This window comes from Chiloscyllium plagiosum, chromosome 29, assembly GCF_004010195.1.
Source record: "Chiloscyllium plagiosum isolate BGI_BamShark_2017 chromosome 29, ASM401019v2, whole genome shotgun sequence".
Lineage (NCBI taxonomy): Eukaryota > Metazoa > Chordata > Chondrichthyes > Orectolobiformes > Hemiscylliidae > Chiloscyllium > Chiloscyllium plagiosum.
This window is the reverse complement of record NC_057738.1, coordinates 41,148,113-41,166,741: the sequence shown is the minus strand read 5'-3', so window position 1 is coordinate 41,166,741 and position 18,629 is coordinate 41,148,113. Positions and strand designations below refer to the sequence as shown.

Below are 18,629 nucleotides of genomic sequence, written 5' to 3'. Positions count from 1 at the left end.
CCTGATGCCCCCCGTTCCGCCAGCCACTCTCCCTCTCTCCTCCCCCAACCCTCCCCTCTCTGGGACAGCCAGACTGAACACCAACAAGAAGACTGCTGCTACACACACACACACACACAAAATGACAAGTTCCACCTTTGCCCTGAAAAGGACAATGTTGGAGAGATTATCAGGGGAAGGGGGGTTTAGGGTACACGCCTGTGGACAACTACAGGGAAAGTATGGGGAGAGAGAGGGCAGGCGGTCAGTCATTTGGAGACGGTGCCTGGGCTCCCATCAATCCAGAACTGTTCTCAGCATCATAAAAGGACAATGTTGGAGAGGGGGGTTTAGGGTACACGCCTGAAGTATGGGGAGAGAGAGGGCAGGCGGTCAGTCATTTGGAGACGGTGCCTGGGCTCCCATCAATCCAGAACTGTTCTCAGCATCATTTCAGGAAGTGGAGTTCATTTTTAATCATTGTAAACAAAACACACAATCAGTGTTGGAAACACGTCTTTGATGTGATGTTTCTATCGGGACCTCAAGATCTCCTTCGGATAATCTGATATTTGGATAACGAAGTTCCTCTGTACGTGGGAGCACCACCTCCTTTAAGCTCCCCTCCAATCCCCTCACCATCCTGACTTGGAAATATTTCGTTGTTCCTTCAGTTTCATTGGGTCAAAATTCTCTCCCTAATGGCATTATGGTCTACCTCCAGCACATGGACTGCAGTGCTTCAAGAAAGCAGCTCACCACCACCTTCTCAATGACAACTAGAGATGAACAATAAATGCTGGCCCAGCCAGTGATGCTGAGTGAATAAAATAAATGTTCTCGAGCTGTTCAATGATCTCCATCAGCAGGAGGATTGTAACCACACTGAAAATACAATGAGAGCTATGTTTATGAAACTGTGAAAGGTATATCCAGCACTGAGATAACATTACACCCTTTTAAGGCAGTTCATTACATTATGAATACTATTCCTCCTTCAATAGATATTTGACATTCAACCCTTGACACAGTATATTGATCAAGGTAATATTAGATATGACAACGTTATCCCTGGCCATCTATCAATGTATGAATATATACAACAACTTGTCACCATTCTGAAGTTTTGATTATTAATCACAATATACCTTTAAAAATAAGTGAGCAAAAGTACTGAGAATGTTGGAAATAAGAAGTCAGATCTAAAGATACCGAAAATGCTCATGTTCTGGTGAAAAGTCAACTTGTATGATCAACTTTCTCCACAGATGCTGTAAGGCTCATTTATTATTTCCAGCATTTCCTGCTTTTACTACTGAAATGATTCACTTGATTTTGAAAGCAGGCTTGAATTTAGGTATTCTGTCCTGTGACAAGACTTAGAGCAACAAGGATCCACTTTTTCGCTTCTTGCGAACCCTTTCGAGAAGTAAATGATTTTCTTGAAAGTGCTACGACATCCAATTTCTTGCTGCCAGCCAGTGATGCAGCATATTGCTGGAAAAGCTCAGCAGGTCTGGCAGCATCTGTGGAGAGAAATCAGAGTTAATGTTTTGGGTTGGGTGACCCGTCTGATTTACAGCATCCACAGTTCTTTAGTTTTTAGTTAGTACAGGTTGTACTGCTATAACCCGTGTTTCATTAATGCGAATTTGCTACAACATCATTGATGAATTGGGGACACTATTTCTAAAGTGGCAACTTTTAAAGCAAGTATTGGTTATAGCATGATTCTGACCCCATTAGTTTAAATGGTGCTGCTATTACCTGATTTTCTTATAACACGGGATCACAGGGGAATGGAACTACTGAGTTATAGCAGAACTGACTGTATTTGACACAGCATATTGATTCATCAACAATCAATGTTTCCTGGATGATTAGATGATGTAGTGGTAAGTCACTGATCTCATCATCTGGTGGAATTTAAATTAAGTTAAAATGTGCAATATGTCATGAAACTAGCATCAATTGTTATAAAAACCATCTGATCCACTGATGTCCTTACCTGATCTGGCTAACATCTGACTCCAGACCCACAGCAATGTGATTGATTCCTCACTGCCCTCTGAAATAGCCCAGGAACTCCCTCAGGTCAATGGTGCTGGCCTAACCAGTGTTACTTGCATCCCATTTTAAAAAACACAAAAATATTCACACTTTAAATCAAACATGGCCCATTAACCTAAGCACATTACACATTAGTACATCTTGGATCTATTTAGCTTCTTTCAGTGTAATTCTGTTTGTGATTATTTTGCATCTTAATGCTTTTTTATTAGCTCTCTTTGTTGCATTTCAGTGCCACATTTCAAGCCTGTATTCTCTAGAGTTTAAGAAGAAGACAGCAGATCTGATTGAAATGTATAAAGTTCTAACAGGGCTGAACAGACATGATGTAGAGAGGATGTTCTCCCTGGCTGAGGAGTCTAGAACCAGAGGACATAGCCTCAGGATATGGGTAGACCATTTGGGATTGAGATGAGGAAACATATCATTCACTCGAAGGGTAATGAACCTAGGAAATTCACAAGCAAAAGAGGCTGTGGAGGCAAGTCACTGAAAGTATTCAAAAAAGAGATAAACATTTTGATTTCAAAGACATCGAGAGGAGGGGAAAAAGCAGGACAATGGTATTGCGATGGAAAATCAGGCATGATCTCATTGAATGCTGAATGGCCTACTCCTGCTCAAAGTTTGTGAGAAGATTTGTAGCTCGGGTGCTCGTTGTTGTGGTTCTGTTCGCCGAGCTGGGAACTTGTGTTGCAGACGTTTCGTCCCCTGTCTAGGTGACATCCTCAGTGCTTGGGAGCCTCCTGTGAAGCACTTCTGTGATGTTTCCTCCACCACTACAAATGCCGGAAGAAAGATCACAGAAGCGCTTCACAGGAGGCTCCCAAGCACTGAGGATGTCACCTAGACAGGGGACGAAACGTCTGCAACATAAATTCCCAGTTCGGCGAACAGAACCACAACAGCCTACTCCTGCTACTAGCTTCTTTATTTCTATTCCCAATCTCTACATTTATACTCCATTTAGTATTTTTCCAACAGATTTATTTTTAATCTGTGACTGTGAGTTCTTTTACTCTTTCCTTCTCCACCCTATGACTCACTCAGCACTTTATGATAAATTTGTCTAATTTATTTCACACCTCTGTTCTGAAATACATCTTAATTGTCCCATACTAAAAACCAGTGGATAAAGAAATGAAGACAAATGCCTCCCCCAAGTATTCATGGAGGAATCGTGCTGATGTTCCAGATGTATGCATTGTATGGGATGGGTTTTGCTAGTAACTCTGCATTGAGAGACATCAGTTAGAATTGCTGCTGGCTTTTTCTTGTGCAGTACAGTACTGAGCTCAGCTTTGTACAGTTGGTGCAATTAGTTTAATGTTCCTGGGTTCTCAGAACATCCATCTCCCGTCAGTGCAGTTGGTTTCGAATGAAAATTAAAAACAACTTGCATTCCTACGAGCTAATTTTCAAATTATTCACAATGTTGGGATGAGCAAACAAAATGCAGTTTTTAATAAAGAACATCTGGCACTTCTTTTCGAATCTTAGCTCAGTTGATGTCTGATGGATGGTGAATGTAGATAGAAACAACTCAAGCTAATTCTGCTCTTCGGATGAGAAAGACTCCAGTTGAGTTTTAAAAGCCTGATCAATCAAGAATTATGACATTTTAAAGAAGTAGAATTGTCAGCCAAATACATGTTTCTTTATTAGATTTAATGAAGTTAAATGAATCTACTGAGGCAGATTATTCCTTTTACAGAATAGTGTTTCAAAGCTATCAGCTTTTGAATAGTAATGAATGCAGCGCAGTGGAGATAGAAAATCATTAACTCTTAGGCAGCATCTAAAACTTCTGGTCACAAGTGACTTAAGTGCTCATAATTACACTGAAGTGAGTCAAAAAGAGACCTGTTTTCAGTTTTATTCTGTAATACCAAGCCGAATATCCATTTATTCCTTATAAATTACAAAGAGTCCTTCCCTGAAAGAAATGGACAGTTTTAATTTCCCTGAAAATATTCCGAGCAGCTAAAGTGTACACACTGTGTTTCGTTCCATGTCTAGAGTTGGACATCTTCACTGAAGTAGATTTGGGGTTTAGTATCACCTCTCAGCTGTGAGGTTAGAGATGCGATGAGCATATCAGCACCATCCAGGACAAAGCAGCCCAATTATTGACACACTGTCCACCTTCAACGTTCACTTCCATCACCATTGATGTACAGTAGCAGCAATGTGTTCCAACTATATCATGTACTGTGGCAGCACTCCAAGGTTCCTCTGACTTCACCTTAGTGAGCTACAGAAAAGGGTCTTCAGCCCACCATATCTGTGCCAGTCAAAAACTGGCACCTAACTATTCAAGTCCCATCTTTCAGCCCTTGACCAACAACCTTGTTTGCCTTAGCATCATAAGTGCACATCTAAATACTTCTAAATATTATGAAGGTTTCTGCCCCTATTAACCTTACAGCCAGCAAGTTGCAGATCCCCATCACCCTCTGGGTGAAAACATTTCCAAACCCACAACCCTTTCCATCCAAAAGACAAGGGCAGCAGATGCATGGGAACACCACCATCTGCAAATTCCCCACCAAGCTACTCACTATCTGACTCAGAAATAGATCGTCATTCCTTCACTGTTGCTGGGCCGAAGTGTTGGAACTTCCTCCCCAATGACGTTGTCTGCCTACCTACAGCCAATGGACTGCAGCGGTTCAAGAAGGCAGCTCACCTCCACCTTCTCAAGGGCAACCAGGGGCAGGCAATAAATGCTGGCCCAGCCTGTGACGCCACTTCCCATGAATGAATAACAAAAAATCAAAAAAATCCATGGACTGGAATACAGAGTTCTTTTTCCAGTTGGCCATTGATTTTGAACCCAGCCTCAACTGGGTCTTCAAGACTAAACTTCCTGCTCCTTTTCAAAATAGCAGTCATAGGATCTTTTCCATCCACAAGAGAGGGCAGACAGGGAATCAGCTTAAATAGTATCTGAAAGACAGTGTCTGACTTCATCAGAATTACACTAATGTGATTTCAAAACCCAAATGCCTTGAGCAGGACTTGAACCTACAGCCGTATGATTCAGGATTGAGTATACTGCCTGCTGAGTAACAGGAGAAACAAATTTGCTTCCCTGAAATGTGCTAAATGCAACATGAGTTGCTTAAACCCATTTCCAAACCGACATGAATCAAAGTGTAACGCAAGTTGTTGCAAATGATGAATTTTATTTTAAGGAGTTACACGGGCTAAAGTACAATGTTCACTTTTTGAGGAACCCAGGAATTTTAATGAGACTGAGGTTTAAGTTATGGTTAAGGGTTGCTGAGCAGTAACAATAAAGGAAACTTTATTCATCTCGCTCCAATCCTGCACTGGTTCCATTCTCCTACACGAAATGGCTTAAGTGCAAAATCTCATCCAAAAAAAACCTGCCAAGTTGAACATTTCCATCTGCTGGATTTTAGAATGATGGCAATTGTTCACATTGCAATTGTTCAACAGCTCTGTCGAAATACAGTCAAATGGATTAATTCAAAGTCTATTCTCCTCAGCTAGCCCTGCATTCCGAAAACCACCCACACAGATTATTTTTCAGCTAGTTCCCATTTAGTGTTAACAGCCATCATTTCTGTAATGACCTTTATCAGAGCAATACTCCACTGCAATAATCTTCTTCATATTGGAATCTTAATGAGCACTATTCTTGGAAATGCTTAATCATCTTTTTCAAGTTCTGACTTTTCGCTGGATGAGGTTGGAACTGAAGTGTAAATTGTTGCATGCAATTGTCCTATTGCATTTTCCAATTTGTCAATTTTCATCTCTTTCCAAGCTACATTAACTGGATTTGAGAATATCCCTGCAATGTTCTGATTGCACATTCATTGTATCACACTGTAGTCTCTTTCCTAGTTCCCTGAAATCCAGCAAAGGTCCCAGCAAGCTGAGTGTTACCAGGTATCTTACACATAAGGCACACCGGTATTTCAAATTCACAACTACACGCTGGTAAAAATCACCAGGGATGTGTGTGTGTGTGTATAACTGGTATTTTCCCATACAATGGAAAAGGGAAGCCACAACCATAATCTTAGGGGAAAAAAAAACAAAGAGCATTCTGAAGAAGGGTCACTCGACCCGAAACATTAACTCTGCTTTCTCTTCATAGATGCTGTCAGGACTGATGGGCTTTTCCAGCAATTTCTGTTTTTGTTGCATATTGTGGGAAATGGTTCTCCTGCAGAAGTTACAGTCACATCGGGAACAATGTCCTTTAATGCTGGGGAACGTGTTTTACTTTTCTAACTCAGTTAAACAAGGCCTTGCCTTTGTATAAGTGGCAGAAACAAGAAATTAGGGATGGGCGATAAAGTAGCCTCATCTGTGACGCCTTCATCCATGAATGAATAAATAAAAGTAAAAGTTAAAAAGCCTCTGACTATAGGAGAATAAATGCAGTGCACAGAGGGAGGCATTTCCTATTGGTTTTAAAATGCAACATTGTAATGGTTCCCAAAAGTTTGGTAGGAGAAAACCATTTGCTTTTGTAAAGGTCTAAATACAGGTCAGACAGTAATGTCATGATGATGTATAAAGTAAGCAATATTGACATCAGCAACCCCATTCAACTCAGACTCAGAGATGATGGAATAACATGTGTTAGAGAGTTGTATCACAGAGTGTAATGTTTAATAATCTGTAAATAAAATAATTTATTGGGATTCCCCAAGAATCAGACAGTACTCACTATATGGTAAGGCAGAAAAATCTCTAGTGGAGACAGTGTGGTGCAAAGGACAGTCTCTGAGCCACAGCAGCTTGGCAGCCTGAGTTGCAGCCCATGAAAACTGACTAACTTGACACCCAATTTTATCACCATTATTGGATCACCCATAATCATTATGTTGGGGGTTACCACTGACCAGAATTGAACTGGACCCGCCATATAAACACAGTGCCTACAAGGGTAGGTCAGGGGCTAGGAACACTATGGCGAGTAGCTCACCTTCTGACTCCCCAAAGTCTGTCCAGCATCTACAAGGCACAAGCCAGGAGTGTGATGGAATACTCTCCGCTTGCCAGAATGAGTGCAGCTCCACCTTCACTCAAGAAGCTTGATGCCATCTAGAACAAAGCAGCCCATTTGATTGGCACCACATCCACAAGCACCCACTCCCTCCATGAAACAATTGCACACAGACCAGTTTTCCATCAGCAAGTCACCCTTCATTTACATGTGCACAATGCATGAGCTCTGACCAGCTCAGAGCCAGTCCTTGAAATTAGGAGACTCTCTGAATCTCATGGTTTTTTTAAATAAAACAATTCGCAGTTTACAAAACAATTAACATTAACAGCTGTATACAAAGAAACAGCAATTTTACAATGGAGGGGAATGGTAAAGCCAGGCCCCAAACCCTGACGTTCAACCAGTTTTCAGGGAAATGAGGACAAACCTCAAATCCCATCTCATGTTTACATTTTTAGATTAGATTACTTACAGTGTGGAAACAGGCCCTTCGGCCCAACAAGTCCACACCGACCCGCCGAAGCGTAACCCACCCATACCCCTACATTTACCCCTTTACCTAACACTACGGGCAATTTAGCATGGCCAATTCACCTAACCTGCACATCTTTGGACTGTGGGAGGAAACCGGAGCCCCCGGAGGAAACCCACGCAGACACGGGGAGAACGTGCAAACTCCACACAGTCAGTCGCCTGAGTCGGGAATTGAACCCGGGTCTCTGGCACTGCGAGGCAGCAGTGCTAACCACTGTGCCACCGTGCCGCCCACTAATGTAATGTATTTAGATTTCCAAAAGGCACTCAATAAGGCAGTGCACATAAGGTTACATACGAAGAGCCATGGCATTGGGGGCAGTATATTAGCATGGATAAAGCCCAGGTTAACAACCCAATAATGGATCTCATAGTCAATGAGATCCACCTGGCCCTCATTTCAATCACTACACTCCAACACCAACGTTCAGTAGCAGCAGTGCGTACCATCTACAAGATGCACTGCAGAAATTCGCCAAGGCTCCTTAGATAGACAGCACCTTTCAAACCCACAATCACTTTCATCTGGAAGGACAAGGGCAACAGATCCATGGGAACACCAACCCCTGCAGGTTCCCCGGCAAAGTCCTCCTCATAGTGACTTTGAAATATATCCCCATTCCATCACTGTTGCTGGGTCAAAATCCTGGAACTTACTCCCCAGTGACACCGTGGATCTATCCACAGCACATGGACCACAGCAGTTCAAGAAAGCAGCTCATCTTCTCAAGAGCAACTAGGGACAGGCAATGAATGCTAGACCAGCCAGAGATGCCCACATCCCACAGATGAACTAAAAATAGAGTTTGATCAGCAAAGGAAAATCAAACCAGGTGATTGGTTGCAATTCTAATTTTCTTGTCCTGTCTGCTGGCTCAAACTGGAAAACAAGGATTGTCCATGAGCTTGGCCAATCAATGAACAGGCTTTACTGCCAAGTTCGAAAGAAGAGTCACATTGAACTTGAAGGACTCAAAATGTTAACTGTTTCTTTCTTCATAGTTGCTGCCAGACCTGCTGAGTTTCTCCAGGACTCACTGTTTTTATTTCCAGTGCTGAGTGCCAGTCTGATTCTCAAGATATCCCCCAGTTCAGCAAAGAAACAAAGATGTTTCAGGTGGTTAATGTGAAACACTGGAGACTGGTGCAATAGAGAATTTTGCTGTTGAAATTAAACTGCATTGTTGGCAAAAGATTGTGTAAAACATGAGTTTCCTTATAATTAGGTTGCTGAGTTATTTTGATGCTAATATAGGATGCCCCAAGTAAATAATATTTTGCAATGTGATGTTCTGTCTTGATGAAAGAAACCCTAAACTTTAAAGTTAATTCAATTTAGATTTAGAATCCCAACAGTGCGGAAGCAGGCCATTCAGCCCACACATCCCTGGACCCTATGCAGGCAATTTAGCATGGCCAATCCATGCTTCTCATTTTTGTTTATCCACATCTGTCAGAATATTCCTGTGTTCCCTCATGTGCTTGTTCAGCTTCCCCCAATATTCATTCTTGCTGTTAAACACATTTCAATATGCTTACTGGATATCAAACATTTCAGATTTAAACTCTAACAGTGACATATTTAATTTTCCAAACAACCTCTCATTGAATCAAATATTACACACTTGGGAATAACGGAAGCAGTTCAGAGGAGGGTCACTAGATTGATTCCAGAGATGAGGGGGTTGTCTTATGAAGAAAGATTGAGCAGTTTAGGCATATACCCTTTAGAGTTTAAAAGAGTGAGAGAGATCTAATTGAGGTATACACAATGCTAAATAGGATTGAACATGGACATAGAAAGGATGCTTCCTCATGTGCAGCAATGAGCAGTCATAGTTTTAGGATAACAGTAGTAGTTTTAACCCAGAGATGTGGAGGCATTATTCCTCTCAATGGTTTGTGAATCTATGGTATCTATGGTATCCAGGGTGCAGTGGATGCTGGTACATTGACTTTATAGAGGTTTATAAAAATATGAGGGGCATGGATAGGGTGAATTGGGATCGGGGAGTCCAAAACTAGAGGGCATAGGTGTAAGGTGTTTAACCATTGGTACAAACCCGTTGTACTGAATGGGCAGGTTGGGACTGTCATAATTTTTGATGAGAATTTCACTGTATAACATAAATCACATAAATGCTGGAAATACTCAGCAGGTCTGGTAGCATCTGTGGAGAGAAACATTCTGGGTTGAGATAATCTTTCATCAGAACAGATTTATGTGCAGTATTTGCTAATATGTTGTAAGAAGCTTTTCACTATATGAGTTTGTCAGCTGTCGAGTACTTACCCACCAACAAAATAAACGTCTTTTTCATACGTGCCAGACTTGTAACTCCTGTTCTCTCTTTTTTGGCATTTCCAGCTTCACTCTGATGTTGACAAAGGAGATGGCACTCTTAAATACATTCTGTCAGGCGATGGAGCTGGAACAGTATTCACCATTGATGAGAACACTGGGGACATTCACGCCTTAAAGAAAATGGACCGGGAGGAGAAATCTTTTTATACATTGCGTGCTCAAGCCATTGAAAGACGGACCGGGAGGCCCGTGGAACCAGAATCTGAATTTATTATCAAGATCCATGATATTAATGACAACGAACCAAAGTTTTCAAAGGAATTGTATATGGCCACTGTTCCTGAAATGTCTGATGTTGGTAAGTTTAAGTAAGGACATTATGTGGATTAAAAAGTAGAAAAATATTCAATATCTATAAATAATCCCAATCGGAATAGAACTTTGTTAATTAGCAATGTTATAAACTGCTTGATGGAACCATTTTCATCAGAAATAAATCTATTTCCCACTCAATGCGTCCATTCTAACAAAGACTTCATGTTCAGATATATCAGAATAATGTTGCTAGTCCCCAGAATGCAATAAAACTTTCTATTGTGCATCTTCATGTGCTACCCTCACCTCAGAATAGCATTCCAGTGCACCATTTCAGTTTGCCCCAATACTGTTTCCAATCTGTAGGAATTGGTGATCAGCACTAAGCCAATCCCACTCAATGGGAAGTACTCAAATGCATTATTCATTTGAAAAGGGGGAAAGGTCTGCATTTATATTTGCATCTTTAACTACCTCAGAATGTACCAAACTGTGTTACAGTCAGTGAAGTACTTTCAAAGTTTTGTGATAAAGGAATTACTGGGACCACAGCAAGGTCCCCCAAACAACAATGTGATGATGAATTAATCATTTATTTTTGTGACGTTGATCAAGGGATAAATATTGTCCAGGATATTGAGGATAACTCGCCTACTCTTTAAAATAGTGTGCAATGTTTTATGACTGACAAGAGAGCAAATTGTGAAAACAAAATCATACAATCGCTATCAGTAGAAGCCTGGTGTTCCACAATCTTTCTGTTGAATGATAAATGAGATTCATTTGTTTGGTGAAAGCAATCTCTAAGGAAAATGGTATTCTATCGCATTGAGTAGAATAAATGCAGAAGGTTTGGAGGGTGGAGAAGTAAGAGGAATAAAATCTTCAAGTGGACTTGACAAGGTGAATCCTGAGAGGCAATTGCCTGTCTGGAGAGTCCAGACTGGTACACAACAACTCCATCCTCATGGATTATCCTGATCCACTACAAATCACCTTCCATCACAATAAGTCCATGTCAGGTGCCATCTCCCTGGCCCTACATTCATCCCTAGATCTTTTGGATAACAAGTTTACTATGTCAGTGCCCTATTTATTGATGTTAGCCCTGACTTCAATACCATAATTCCAACCAAACTCAACTCCAAACTCAGAGATCTAGAACTCTGCTCCCCCCTCTGCAACTGGATCCTCAAGATCCTGACCTCAGATTGCAATCAATAAGGATAGCAACAGTGCCTCCTCCATGATAGTCCTGAACACCCATGCCCAGTTACCCAGCCCCTTACTATATTCCTTATACACTCACAGCCAAAGTCAGCTCTAACTTCATTTACAAATTTGCTGTAATGGGTCAGATCTCAAACAACGACGAGACAGAGTACAGGGTAGAGACAGCTTAATGGCATGGTGAAAAGACGACAATCTCTCCCTCAATGTCAGCAAAACGAAGGAGCTGGTCATCAACTTCAGGAAGCAGAGTGGAGGACACGCCCCTGTTTGTATCAATGGTGCTGAGGTGGAGATGCCCGAGAACTTCAAGTTGTTAGGAGTAAGTATCATCAACAATCTGTCCTGGTCCATTCGCGTCGACACTACAGTCAAGAAAGCACAACAATGGCTCTACTTCCTCTGAAGGCGAAGGAAGTTCAGCATATCCACAAATACACTTACCAATTTTTATAGATGCCCCATAGAAAGCATTATTCCCAGATGCATCACAGCTTGGTACAGCATCTGCTCTGCCCAAGACTGCAAAATATAACAGAAAGTTGGGAACCCAGCCCAGTCCTTCATGAAAACAGCCTCCCATCCATTGACTTCGTCTACACTTCCCACTGCCTTGGGAAAGCAGCCATTGTCAAAGACCCCTCCTACCTCGGTTATGTTCTATTCCATTGGGCAGAAGATGCAAAAGTTTGAAAACATATACCAATAGATTTAAGAACAACTTCTTCCCCGCTGTTATCAGAATTATGAATGGACCTCCCTTATATTCGAGTTGATCTTTCCCTGCACCTTCTCTGTAGCTGTAACACTATATTTTGCCTTCTGTTCTATTATGCTTAGGTAAGGTATGATTTGTCTGGTTAGCACGCAAAACAATACTTTTCACTGTATTTTGGTACATGTGACAATAATAAATTGAATCAAATCAAGTCATATAAAACTTGAGACACAATTTCACAATATGGGTCATTGAGAACTGAAAAAAAGAAATGTCTTCATTTGGTGAGTTACAAATCTTTGGATTCTCTATCTCCAGAGAGTTGTGGCAGTTGTTAATGTCACAGAGTCATAGGATCAAACGGCATGGAAACAGACCCTTCAGTTCAACCAGTCCATGCCAAACATAATCCCAAACTAAACTAGTCCCACATGGCCTGCTTCTGGCTCATATCCTTCCAAACCTTTCCATTGCAACTTATCCAAATGTCTTTTAAATATTGTAATTATACCCACATCCACCATTCCTTCAGGAAGTTCATTCCACACACAATCCCTCGTGTCATTTTTAAATCTCTCCCCCTCACCTTAAAAATGTCTTGAAATTCCCCATCCTCGGGAAGAGACAACTATCATTAATTCTATTTATGTTAAAAATAAATGAGATTGAGATTGAGATACCTGGTCATTCAGAGAATCAAAGATGGTGTTGAGCTCAGTAAGTGTGTATCCAATCTAACTTATCAATACTATCCAGAGGTATCTGATTCATGGAAGAACAATTTAATGGTGACTCTTAATCTAAATCCAAACAGTTCATTTGCAGAACTTTAAATTTCTTAAAGCTCGTACAAGAACTCTCTGTAGAATGAACCACATTATACTCCACAGATTAAAGCAATCAAGTGATGTGCAAGGATCAGTTACCAGGCTAGTATATTTAAACACAGATGAAGACAGACAGTACAATGGTATCTGGATATAGGGCAGGAAAGTAGAGTTTAAGATCAGCTATGAAATTGGAGCAGACTGGATGAGCTGAATGGTGTACTCCTACTATTTTAGTTAACAAGAAAGAAATGCAACATGTACAGGTTTATTTCTCTTTGTAGGGAAGCAATGCTTGGGAAATCTTCATCAGGGCGAAGAACGTGGTGGTGGCATGGTGGCTCAGTGGTTAGCACTTTGCTACCTTACAACGTCAGGGACCTAGGTTCAATTCTAGCCTTAGGTGACTGTCTGTGTGGAGTTTGCGCATTCTTCCCGTGTCTGCGTGGGTTTCCTCCGGCTGCTCTGGTTCCCTCCCATAATCCAAAAATGTGCAAGTTGGATGAATTAGCCATGCTAAATTGCCCATTAGTGTTCAGGTGGTTAGGTGCATTAGTCAGGGATAAGTGTCACATAATAGGGTAGGGGACTGGGTCGGGGTGGGTTACTCTTTGGAAGGCCGGTGTGGACTTGTTGGACCAAAATGCCTGTTTCCTTACAGTAAGGACTCTATGAGGATGAAATGGTGCAGCATTCACAGTTAAGTCAACATCACTATCAAGGGAAATTCTGACTAGATTTTCTTATTTCTTGTTGATTTGATTATTTTAGGATCAGAAATAATTTTTTTTCCAATGCACTCTGTAAAGAGTGGTCAAGATTTTGGAAACTTCTATCTGATCTTTCCTTAGCCTTCTGCTCCTCAAGGAGGACACTCCTGATGTCTCCATCATGTGAGGTGTTTCATTTCTTGAACTATTCTTGTAAATCTTTCCGCGCTGTCTCCAACGTACTCACATCTTTGCAATGGGGTGGCGCCCACAATACTCAGGCTGAGGTGTGAACAGCTGTCTAACAGAAGCTCAGCATTAACTGGCATCAAGGCAGCATTTGATCAAGGATGGCATCCCTAGCTAAACTGGAATCAATGGGAACCAGCAGGAAAAAGCTCTCTGCTGGTTGGCGTTATATCTGGCACAAAGGAGGATTGTTGTATTTGTTGAAGGTCAGACATTTCAGCTCTGAAACATCTTACACAGCACCTTCAAAACCCAAGGCCACTTCCATCTCGAAGACAAAGGCAGCAGATACATAGGAACACCACACCCTGTACGTTCCAGTCCAAGCCACTCACCATCCTGTCTTGGAAATATATCTCTGTTCCATCAGTGTTGTTGGGTCAAAATCCTGAATTCCCTCCCTAAGGGCATTGTGGGCTTATCTACAGCACATGGACTGCAGGGGTTCAAGAAGGCAGCTCACCCTTCTCAAGGATGACAAGGGACAGTAAATAGATATTTGCCCAGCCAGCGATACCCATATCCCATAAATGCAAAGAAAAGTAATACAGCACAAAAGGAAACAATTCATCCTACTGTTACTGTCAAATACTCTGTTGCAGCTTTACTAAATAAAAGCAGAAAATGTTGGATATTCTTCATCAGACAGCTTCTATTGGGAGAGAAACAGGACATTAGATTATGCAGATTCCTGATGAAGGGCTTTTGCCCAGAACATTAATTTTCCTGCTCCTTGGATGCTGCCTGACCTGCTGTGCTTTTCCAGCACCACTCCAAACTAGACTATGCAGATCCCAGCACGTTTGAAGGTTAGGTTTGGGTGTGCTATGCAGCATATGGCAAATGGCCATTAATTGTCCTCTTCACCTCCACAGTTCTTTTACCCTGGTGGGGAGGGGGGAGCCAGGTCAAGCCGGTAGCATGGCAACGTTTACTGGGCGAGCTAATGTGGGGGTCACTGGGGGAATAGGAATTCTCTGTCGGGATTTCTCATGCTCCCTGGAGCCAGCCCCTTTAATTACATACCCACTGTTTTAACCAAACTATCTGCCTTCCCAACACCCCCCTCCCCCGCCAACACCAGCCTCTGAAATGCATACCAAAGCCCCCTACCTCACCCCATTTCCTCCCCCTTCCTTCACACTGTTGTCGCAAGCTGCCAGGTGTGTACTGCTGAAACATCAAAATCTTCCAAACAGGCCACCCACCATGACATCCTCTTCTTTGGAGGAATCGCCGATGGTACCACCAGCAGCCACTGCTCGATCTGAGAATCAGCCGCCAAACAGTTTGACTGGCAGCTGCCGAAGGCCAGGATCTCCTCCCTGGCCTGAGCAGGAGGAAGGGGATATCTCACCTTGAACCATGGAACCCCCTCACCCCCATAGAGTATCAAATGGCTGGGCCACAGCTGGATTGTAGATGAGTGAACTCCAGGCAGACATCTTCAGAAGGCGGAAAGCTTTTGGAGGCCATGAGGTCTTGTGACCTCCCAACTCAGGGTCACTGAGTCAGGCTGGTGACCTTTCATTTCTCACAGTTTTAACACAAGACCATCCCAGATACTGTCAGAAGTCACACCCCACCAGCTTACAATCCAACAGGTTTATTTGAAATCACCCAAGCTTTTGGAGTGTAGCCCATTCTTCGGGTGCACTGCAAAAGCTCCAAAAGATTGTGTGACCTTTGACTTTGCCCATTCCAGTCGAACACCAGAACCTCCACATCATGGCATCCCAGGTACTGAACCTTGAAGCATTTAATAGCATTAGAAAAAGCTGTGATGTGACAGCATAAAACCTAAGAGCAGTTATACACATTGCTACAGAATACAGTGCTCCAGACTATGGTGATATAGCAACAATGCTACAAACAGATCTCAAGGTAATGTAACAATGTGCCAGGTATAAGCAAGTTTCAGCTGTTATAAATGGATCTCAAACCTCTTCATTTCATTGTCTTGCTGCTGATTTGCAGACCATTGTCTAAGAATGCTCGTGCCAGGATTCAGATTCTATTTGCTATTGAAGCAACTGCTCATCAGCTTCAGCTTGAGTGTGCGAGGTCTTGCTAGTGTAAGAGTACATTTATCATCCCTGCTGAGAAAGAATAGAGAACTTATATAAAAAAATGTCAACATTCAGCTTGACAATGGTGAGCGTCAATACTCTGGTCCTCACTTATTAGCATCAAATTGCACAAATCAACAAAGTAAGCAAAAATCGAAACAACACAGGACATGATTATGTGTTATAAATCATGTGCTTTTTTTGCCTATAAAGCCTGTCAAGTAGAATCAAAGGCTACTTTGCTTGAGTTATCAATGGGGTTTCAGCAGAGAACGCGTTCTGAATTGATGGCGTATCACTGAGACAAAAGGGACACTGCGGATCCATTCCCAGTTAGTACCAAGTGTCACTCTGTGATCTCGCTTCCCATTCTCCACTCTGCCGCTGTAAGCTGCCTTTGCGAACAGACTATTTGATAGTAGAGGCATTACAAAAACATGCAAACTTGCCCTCTGGTGGTGCCTACATGCAACCATCTTTCAATCAGTGAGGTCCCAAACTGGAAAAGTGTGGCGCTGGAAAAAGCACAACAGGTCAGGCAGCATCCGAGGAGCAGGAGAATCAACGTTTCAGGCATAAGCTCCTCAGATGTTGCCTGATCTTATGTGCTTTTCCAGCACCACACTGCTCAACTCTGACTCTCCAGCATCTGCAGTCCTCACTTTCTCCAAGATCCCAAAGTGGCCAAAGGAGGTGTATCCGTAACAGGACACTGGTGGAGACGTTTTTGCGAAGGTTTGGGCAGAGCTATGTTGTGTAGAAGGAGGTTTACAGAAAGAAAGGTTGTTATTCACAAAGCCTTTCAGAATCTCAGGTGTAAGATCTGGAGAGTTCAATTTCACTTTAGTTGCAAGGCTTGCATGAGTTTCAATTATACACCCCATTCTAAAAGGCCCTTCAGCATTACTTAACCACAAGATCACTCCAGGTGTACGTTTTTTTTCACAATATTATTACAACAAGTTAGAAAGAATAGTAATGAATATCGGCAGTGGATCAGTCTGCTGACATTGGTAGACCAGTTCATGGCTCCTAGCTGACTGATTTCTCGTTCTGGTCTTTTTGACTGAAGCTGTTCTTCTGCATTCTCTTCTTGCTACTGCACATTGGATCATAATCCATTGCATAAAACCTTAAGGCGTAAAACCATCAGAAAAAGGAACAGAAATAGTCTATTCAGCCCCATGAGCCTACTCAGCCATCAATAGGATCATGCCTGATCTGACATTCCTCAAGTCCACTTTATGGCCTTTACCCCATAACCTTTGATTTCTCGACTGATCAAGAATCTCTCTATCTCGGCCTTAAATATACACAAGGACTCTGTCCCCTCTGCTCTCTGTGGCAAGGAGTTCCAAAGACTCACAGTATTCTGAGAGAAGGAATTCCTCCTCATCTCAGTCTTAAATTGGTGCCTCTCTACACTGAGGGGATGCCCTCTGGTCCTAGACTCTCCCATGAAGGGGCAGAATCTCTGAACTCTCATTGATTTGCCAACACAGAAACAACACATGATAGGTCTCAGATTGGCATGATTATCTGCCTAATTCCTAATTTCTTTACAACAACGATGGTCATCCGACCGACATCACTGCCTATTCTTTTGTTGGTCACTTGTAGGAACATCCTTTCCCTTACAGCTTTTCGTTGTACGTTTGTTCACTTCACAGATCCCCCCTACGACAATGAGGAAACACAAGTGAGCTTATGTATGTCTGCTTATGTCTAATTGATACATCCAAAAGTTCTGGAAACTTCAAGAGTCTATCAATAACTTCTAATAGTTGTTTGGTAGTTAAAAAAAACCTGAATATTGTTGAAAGAAGACAAACTTCTCAAAACTGTTCATCTTGCATCCTTTGCAGCAATTCACAAGAAATACCAAAGTCAATACAAAACTGATATTGTACTGAATGACAAGGCTGATTGGTTGGTAAATGGATCCTGACTGGTTAAATTTTAAACTATTCTTGGCAGTTATCTGTCAGTTATAACATCTGAACAAAGGATAGATGCAGTTTGTCTTGATTTTGTCTGGGATGCATGTGACAGAAACAGGCCATTCAGCCCAAATAACCCATGCCCATGTTTATGCTCCCCATTTGAGCCTCCTCCCAAAATGTCTCATCTAAATCTGTTATTGTAACCCTCGACTCCCTTTTCATTCTTGTGGTTCCCATTAAATATGTAGAGATAAAGTTAAATATTTGCAATATATTGATGAGACAAGCTGAGCTGTAACTGTGACTTCAATAGTCATGTGACAGGACTCTGCTGGAAGGTTGGAACCTATAACTTTATCATCATTTATATTTGTCAATATATTTGTTTTAAAAGAAACACAGACTTTTGGCCTGAGCATGTATGAGGAATCTCTGCTTAAACAGAATACATCAATGATTTTTATATCACACACTCCCTGTTATAGACTGGTCCATAATCTACCACTCTCCAGACTAAAGAGTTTTTTCTAATGTAAAGCTCAAACAGTTTTATGCAGTATAATAATTGAAAGGTATAGTTTACTTGGAGAAAGAAAATTAGAAAGTGCATTCTTAATGTAGTTTTTAAAATATTACAAGAAAGAAGGCATCTGAGGTAACACCCGGTAAGACATTAGTTGTATATTC

At 41.7% G+C, this 18,629-nt stretch overlaps 1 protein-coding gene across 6 annotated transcripts in view; it reads left to right on the top strand.

The window, feature by feature from the left end:
* The window catches only part of LOC122564560 (cadherin-6-like), a 208,646-nt gene that overhangs the window by 81,650 nt on the left and 108,367 nt on the right, over window positions 1–18,629 (top strand). For all 6 annotated transcript variants that reach the window (XM_043719632.1, XM_043719634.1, XM_043719629.1 and 3 more), the window contains exon 3: window positions 9,945–10,239. In XM_043719632.1, coding sequence (XP_043575567.1) covers window positions 9,945–10,239 — 295 coding nt within the window. The remainder of the gene's footprint in view (window positions 1–9,944; window positions 10,240–18,629) is intronic.